The sequence below is a fragment of the Aythya ferina genome, assembly GCF_964211825.1.
Source record: "Aythya ferina genome assembly, chromosome: 3".
In the NCBI taxonomy this organism is placed as follows: domain Eukaryota; kingdom Metazoa; phylum Chordata; class Aves; order Anseriformes; family Anatidae; genus Aythya; species Aythya ferina.
In genome coordinates this window covers 74797634-74805640 of record NC_140298.1, presented here as the reverse complement: position 1 = coordinate 74805640, position 8007 = coordinate 74797634, and the positions used below count along the sequence as shown (strand labels likewise).

The window sequence follows — 8007 nt, the reverse complement described above, 5'->3', positions numbered from 1 at the left end:
TGGCTCCCTACTGCCTTACCTTGTGCTGGGTAGGCATGCTTGATGTACACACATTGTTCTGCTTTGTTTTTTTGCATTTTCATCCCACACTGGATCACCTTGTCTATTGTATTCCAAAGAATCACAAAATCACAGAATTGTAGGGGTTGCAAGGGACATCAAGAGATCATCAGGTCAAATCCCCCTGCCAATGCACATTCCCTAGAGCAGGTTGCCCAGGTAGGCGTACAGATGGGCCTTGAATATCTCCAGAGAAGGAGACTCCACAACCTCCCTGGGAAGCCTGTTCCAGTGCTCCGTCACCCTCACCGTGAAGAAGTTATTTTGCGTACTGGTGCAGAACTTCCTGTGATCCATTCTGTGGACGTTGCCCCCAGACATTGTCCTGTCCCCACAGACCACTGAGAAGAGGTTCACCAAATCCCTCTGTTAATCCCTCTGTGATCTGATAAGATCCCCTCTCAGTCTTCCCTTCTCAAGGCTGAACAGGCCCAGGTCTCTCAGCCTTTCCTCATAGGGAAGATGTTCCAGGCCCTGTATCATCTAAGGAGCATAAGAAGGAGCAAGCAAATTCTGAGCAGTATGTCAACAGAAAGCGGTGGTGAAACAACACCCACCCATTACAGCCCACATTTCAGAGAGATCATTCACCTCTGTGTAGAGAATGACCACAAAGCCCCTCCACTTTTTTCCAAACATCATCTTCCTGTACATGAGCTCCGAGATGTCAGGCAAGCACAAGCTCACCATTTCAGCTTTTGGACATCTCTCCAGACACATGAAGAAGGTCTAAAGTTCTCTGCTGAAGGGGAAGAAAGTGATCAGCAATGTGACACACTTCTGTCTATGGCAGAGCAGAGTGGTATCATGCTACAGCTGTTTATGAAAACAGGAGGAAGTTAAAGAGGAAACATTCTTAGAAAAATGGTAACAAACAATAGGAAAAACAGTGACACAAATTACATTACCATTAGTTGCTGACATTAGCTAACCTGTAGATGTACAGATTTTACTTGTCTTATTTAGTAAGATATTTCCAGAAGGTTTTTTCTCAGCGTTTCTTGCGAGTGTAGACATTTCTTTTGGAGCTGGCTGATGGAGCCCCCAGAAGTGCACTAAGGTTTCCATTTGAAATTTCTTTTCATTTCCTTCATAAGTACACAGAGAAGATATGAGTGTTAAATAAATATGAGGAAAATCAAAAATTCAAATATGACTGTATATGAAAACATTACAGAAATATCTGCTCATATCCTTATACACGGGTAGAATTTTTCTCCTTCCCCTAAAAGTAATTTTACGTATAACACATAGACTGCATTGGCAGACTTGAAGACATGAAGAAGACCTTCCGAAGCCTTTGCTCTTTCATTTTAATGAGAAGTACTGGCTCTACGTCTTCCCTGGAAAGCCAAAGCAGCTTTGGTAATGGGACCCTGGCAGTTGTGGTTGTGAGTAGGAAGTGGCAAAAGCCCACTCAGATACAGCTGACAGGATTAACACAAACTCTGTTGGTGTTTTCACTGCAGGTTCTCATCAGAAAATGAAATAAACATGGTTTTATTTTTAAACCAGATGCTTTATATACATATGTGTGTGTGTGTGTGTGTGTGTGTGTGTGTTGTTTATTTTAAACCAGATACTTTTGGTCTATCCTGAGTTATTTTATGTGTCTTTATGGTAAAGCCTGACCCCACTGAGTCAAGGAATGTTTTGGTGCTGATTTCAGTGGGGCCAGGACATTGTTTCCTTCCAACTAAAGACATTCCAGAGCAGATTTATTGTTTTCTAGATGTCAGCGAACAAATGAACTCTTTAATAGGAGAGGTAAAGTGGGACATTTTAAACTGAACTGTGCTTCCTGGAGGCACAAATAACAATCCGGACACCTGTTACACTATTAATATCAGGTTCCCTGGAAGAAAAAGAGCCACTGATTAAAGTGCAGTGAACACAGGATTAGATCCTCTTTTCCTTTTACATGTCATTTATTCAACTTAGAGTAAGAATGAAGCCACCAAATCTAGTTTTGTTCATCTAATTTAAATGGGCACTTTCTTGCTTCCTCATTTGAAAATGGCTGTAACAAGCAACATCATGGGATTTCTCATGGAGCAGATTATCTTGAGAGTCAACACGTGGCACTTGCAGGGCAAGCAGGTGATCAGGCCCAGTCAGCATGGGTTTATGAAAGGCAGATCCTGCTTGAAGAACCTGATCTTCTTCTATGACAAAGTGATGCGCTTGGTGGATGAGGGAAAGGCTGTGGATGTGGTCTACCTTGACTTCAGCAAGGCTTTTGACACCATTTCCCACAGCATTCTCCTCAAGAAACTGGCTGCTCTTGGCTTGGACTGGCGTACGCTTTGTTGGGTTAGAAACTGGCTGGATAGCTGGGCCCAAAGAATCGTGGTGAATGGAGTCAAATCCAGTTGGAGGCCAGTCACTAGTGGAGTTCCCCAGGGCTCGGTGCTGGGGCCGGTCCTCTTTAATATCTTCATCGATGATCTGGACGAGGGCATTGAGTGCACACTCAGTAAGTTTGCAGATGACACCAAGTTAGGTGTGTGTGTTGATCTGCTCGAGGGTGGGAATGCTCTGCAGGAGGATCTGGATAGGCTGGACCGATGGGCTGAGGTCAACTGCATGAAGTTCAACAAGGCCAAGTGCCGGGACCTGCACCTGGGGTGCAATAACCCCAAGCAGAGCTACAGGCTGGGAGATGAGTGGTTGGAGAGCTGCCAGGCAGAGAAGGACCTGGGAGTGATGGTGGATAGTCGGCTGAATATGAGCCAGCAGTGTGCTCAGGTGGCCAAGAAGGCCAACAGCATCCTGGCTTGCATAAGAAACTGTGTGACCAGCAGGTCTAGGGAAGTGATCGTGCCCCTGTACTCGGCTCTGGTGAGGCCGCACCTCGAGTACTGTGTTCAGTTTTGGGCCCCTCGCTACAAGAAGGACATCGAGGTGCTTGAGCGAGTCCAGAGAAGGGCGACGAAGCTGGTGAGGGGCCTGGAGAACAAGTCCTACGAGGAGCGGCTGAGGGAGCTGGGCTTGTTCAGCCTGGAGAAAAGGAGGCTCAGGGGTGACCTTATCGCTCTCTACAGGTACCTAAAAGGAGGATGTAGCGAGGTGGGGGTTGGTCTGTTCTCCCACGTGCCTGGTGACAGGACGAGAGGGAATGGGCTAAAGTTGCGCCAGGGGAGTTTTAGGTTAGATGTTAGGAAGAACTTCTTTACTGAAAGGGTTGTTAGACGTTGGAACAGGCTGCCCAGGGAGGTGGTGGAGTCACCATCCCTGGAAGTCTTTAAAAGGCGTTTAGATGTAGAGCTTAGGGATATGGTTTAGTGGGGACTGTTAGTGTTAGGTCAGAGGTTGGACTCTTGAGGTCTCTTCCAACCTAGAAATTCTGTGAATTCTGTGAATTCTCTCTGTCTTTCTGAATAGTTTCCAAGTTAGAGTTTTCTGTCTACAAAGAGAAGGTTTCCGGGAGGAGTGAAAGGACAGTCTGGACCAAACAGCCCAACTCATTTTTGAAAATACTTTCAGAGAAAAAAAAATAACTTTATCAATCTTCACTCCAAACTTTTGTATTTGCTTCTTATCATTAGGAGTTCTTTGATAAGAACATCCGTATTTTCTCACAGTATGCGGAACTGCAGATTTATAACATCCTTAAATGTGCAGCTTCACCTACACTGTCATATTATTAACAAACCTAACTCCTTAAGCCATGTAAATTTGCACTTGGCCTCTATTCTGGATCAAATTAGACTATTTGGTGGATACATCCAGGGGTAGCTTAGGTACTGTTGAAATGGCCAGAAATCTATGTGTAGTATTATGCATGAAAAGTACATTTTTTTTTTCAGATAAAATAGAAATGAATACAAATGGACTATAAATTGGAAGTTATGCACGCTTTATTTTTTTCCACAGAAAACTTTTAGAATAACAGGAAATGAATAGTAGAAGAAGGCCTGCTGTAAAAGGTACTCAAGATCAGACAGTGGTAAAGAAAATTCATCAGAGTGAAAGCTTTTATTTTCACTGTTACCTAAAACAACTAGACACACAGGAGTAAAATGGCTGGAATTTATTTATTTATTTATTTATTTACTTATTTATTGGTTATTCCAACTGATGACCAGCTGAAGTCATGCTTAGCATTTCTAATGGACTTCGTGCACATGTGGCTCCAAAATGTTAATTGCTCCCCAGATTTTAAAAGACATAATCTTTGCCTTGAGAAACTAATTGACTGAAAGCAAATATTTTAGTCTAGAGCTTGTTTTAAGCTGTACTGAAATATTTATTGTCAAGTCAAGTGATGTCTAATAAACTAAACTAAACTTATGGTCAAAATTTCAATTTCTTTTTGTCCCTGTGTTACTGACAGGTACAAAAGTTTGGTTTTGTCACTCCAGCTCCCAAATTCTTGTAAGGCATTTGGAAAATAATTTGACATGGTACACGTTGACATCTTTGCTGTGGATCCTTGTTATTTTACATGACTCTTTCTTAATGAACATCAACATATGAAAACTCCCATTGTGAACCATGTATTTATTTAAATGAACCTAAACAAAAGTATAGTTTATTTAAAAAATAAATCTCCTGAGGTTTACATGCAATATCTACATACTGATTTCAGTAAGAGCTCAGAATAAGACTCTTTTTATATTAGTAGGTTTAAAAGATTACCAGTGTTACAAAGGCTATGTTTCATCAAAATCCAGATTCACTTCCATGTGCTTCATCCACAAATGCTAAAACATTGTGAATCTGATCTGTTCCACTGGATGTCTTGCCTCTGTTTGTGTTCACATACTTGTGTATCATGCTGTAATGCTGCTCTTCTGTATTGAAGCCATATACGAATGAAATCTTCTGCCAGTCTTCATTGCTGGGAGTCCAAAATGGTGCTGGGTCAGCAGGTTCAAAAAAGAAGTGAACGTTTCTTTCTGCCAGCTTGGCTGCATGGTCTTTAGCCTTGATTTCCAAGACCTCTTGTTCCTTTTTCGAGTAAGTTTTCCAGAACTTCATCTGAAGGTAGCTAACTGGGGAGGAACAGTAGCTGAGACATGTTGTAATGAGTGCCACAGTCATGATGATGGCAATCAGCAACCATCCTGCCATCTTGGAAAAGAAATAGGTAGGTTAACAGTGTTTTTACATGGTCCTATGTAAGAGTATAGAACATAACATTGAATCAGACATGGAAACCGTATTTTTTGTAGGCAGAACATTTGACTATCAAATACAGGAATCATTCCTGGTTTGTACAGGGTTTTATCATACCTAGAATGTTTGGTTCTTAATTTTGCTGAAAGTAGGTCAGGTATAAAAAATAATGTACATTAATCACAATGGTCTCATGTGTCTTCCATATTTGTTTGACTTGTTTGCTTCTTTTAATTTTCATTGAAATATCAGTAACAGTCAGTCTTCCTTGATTTTACTCCTTTCTTACACTATCAGAATTCAACTATATAAAATTTGCCCCTTTCCAGTCTTTCTCTTGGAGAATTCACAAGCTAAATATTTAGCAAATTTAAACACTGTGTGTGTGTGTGTGTGTGTGTGGTTATCTCATAAATCTAACCAGCTGTACAAATAACCAGCCAAATCATTAACCATGTTTTCCTGAGAAAAAGTGATGAAAAATGGTTTATTTCCTGGAGCTAAGGAGAGGACCAAACAAACAGAAACAAAACTGTAGTGCTGCCAAAATGCTTTAGATTCATTTCACTGCAAATGAAAAAAAATCCACTTGCGAGTGCTATTGATTTTTTGACCATGCAGTTTTCTTTCAGCGCTACAATAAAACTGTAGTGCTGTAATAAAATAACAATGCTGTAATAAGGTAGATATATTTTTTAAGCTAGATTACAAGTGTGAATTTAATAACAGGTCCAAGCTCTGAGGTTTGTAGTCAAACCAGCCATCTATTGCTTCACTCGCCAGTTCTCTTTTGCAATGAGACATTGGCTTCCTCCCTATTCATGACCTCAGCTTTCTCTCAGCTAATGCATACTTACAACAGTTTGAGATATTTAGAGGGGTAAAAGTGGAAAAGGAGATGAGATTGTGGCAGCTCTAATCTAAATGAGAAAAAAAAAGCATCTGTGGAAAGTTCTCTGCCTAGCTCTGGAAAAGGTTTTGCAAGTGCCTTTGCCAAGCAATTGTTATGCAAACATGCTAAAACAGAAGCTAGCATAAACAGCTACTTGTTACCTTTCTGTTAGTATTTTTGACCAGCGAATTTTTGCTAATAGTGTACTTTTGCTAGTCAGTGTGAGAGATAAGGGCTCTGACAGTCCCCTGCAGGCACCAGTGTGTGTGAAGAGGGTGGGGCTGGGGTCCATCAGGGAAGAGCATAGCAGAGAGGCTTTACCTGGGACTGGGCTTCAAGGCTGTGTAATTCACCTATCTTCTTGGACAACTCCTCGTCACAGGGTATTTTCAGTGATTTGTTGCAGTACTCTTCGAAGTCCTTGCACACCAGCTTTTTGAAGGCGCTGCTCCCGCTTGCTGCGCACACATAGAAGCTGGCACTGAGCAGGGCCACCGCGATCCAGGTGAAGGGGGCCACCAAGGCACTGGCTGTCACTGACCAGAGCACGTTGAGAAAGTGTCCACGGGAGTCACAGCTGCACTGGTTCTTTGAAGAGCATCTGCCTGTCACCAAAAGCCAGACCCTGGCATTTGTCATGTAGCCGAGCAGGAAGAGGACAAAGGCTGGCGCTATGAGGAAGGTACAGCCATACATGATGTTCGAGGAATTGCAAGGACACTTGAAGACCACGGAGGAGAAGATATACTCGCTGGCAGCTGTCAGCAGGGACACAGTGCTGTAACCCAGAATCTTCTGGTGGCGGATACAAAAATCCATCACAGTGCGTAACTTTTTCATTTTCTGCTGCAGACTCTGGTGGTCTCCCTGTGTTTCGAGAACAGTGAAATCTCAGTCAGGAAAGAAAAAGCAAAAGTGTCTTCAATGTCCGACAGCTTATAAAAGCCCACAGAGCTTTCACTTTCTGTTGGTAAAGCTGAATCAGGAAGTCACTGAAGAAACCCTTTAGGGGAAACTGAAGAGCATGAACTCGCTGCACAGTGTGACAGTCAAGTGGATACCCCAGTGGAAGCCCACCCTAATAATCAGCATCAAAACAGCAAAGTCTGTCTTTGTTTCTATAAAAATAGTTTTATATTTGTCCAGACATGCCTGCATTACAACTAGCAATGGCTTAAACCTCAGTCTTCTCAGGGAAGCTTTTGAGTGAGGCATCAGATTAAGTGTGAACAAAATGTAAGGAAACCACCTGCAATTGTGTACGTTCTATAATCCAATCTTATTATTACCAACACAATATGGCTTGTTCTTTACAGAAGAAAATTCATCTATAATCATGTCAATTTTTAAATTTTTAAAAATTATTAATTTTTAATTAATCATTTTAAAGTAATCAGAGAAGGTTAGCCAATGCACACCTAGCATTGATCCAGGATTACTGAGTGAAGGTTTGGCTACCAGAGTGCCTTCTGCCAGGAATCAGACTGTGGACTTCCACCAACATAGCAGCTAGTGGCATCTCTATAGCTCCTCACCCCCCAAAAAAAACACCTGCTCCTAAAAAGCAAAGATTAAGTAGTTAAGCCAATGTCATAAAGTGGAAAAATGATGCAAAAGGCTTGCATACGGAAGAAATATATCTGGAAGGGATTGGAAGACTGAACTTCCTGTGAAAACATTTGTTCCCAGATTACATAGGTTTCACTGACACCCTGAGGGGCTTTGACCAGACCCCTAACAAAGATTTTTCTCATCTGAATTGTCAGCCGGACATTTGTAGAAACTATTTCAAGCAAGTCAGCAAGTATGATGTGGTGCCCACATCACCCATGCTACAGGAAACAAGCACAGAGCAAGTAAAATGGCTCTGGTGAGAATTATTGCCGATGAACACTAAGAGTCATTTAAACCTTCTGAAGTCTTCTAGTGCACAG

At 41.9% G+C, this 8007-nt stretch overlaps 1 protein-coding gene across 1 annotated transcript; it reads right to left on the bottom strand.

Moving 5' to 3' along the window:
• Nucleotides 1-3902: 3902 nt before the first annotated feature.
• Nucleotides 3903-7073, bottom strand: CALHM6 (calcium homeostasis modulator family member 6). The gene is made up of 2 exons (XM_084516206.1): nt 6395-7073; nt 3903-5136 (listed from the first exon to the last, which is right to left on the bottom strand). The coding sequence occupies exons 1-2, from the start codon at nt 6911-6913 to the stop codon at nt 4726-4728; spliced, it is 930 nt and encodes a 309-aa protein (XP_084372332.1). The 5' UTR covers nt 6914-7073; the 3' UTR covers nt 3903-4725.
• Nucleotides 7074-8007: the final 934 nt, after the last annotated feature.

What these genes read in the sequence shown, in the direction of transcription:
- CALHM6 (XM_084516206.1), bottom strand. Translation starts at nt 6,913, where the DNA reads ATGAAAAAGTTACGCACTGTGATGGATTTTTGTATCCGCCACCAGAAG. An exon ending in GCCTTGAAGCCCAGTCCCAG is followed by an intron (nt 5,137 to 6,394) that starts GTAAAGCCTCTC and finishes TTCTTTTCCAAG; the next exon opens with ATGGCAGGATGGTTGCTGAT.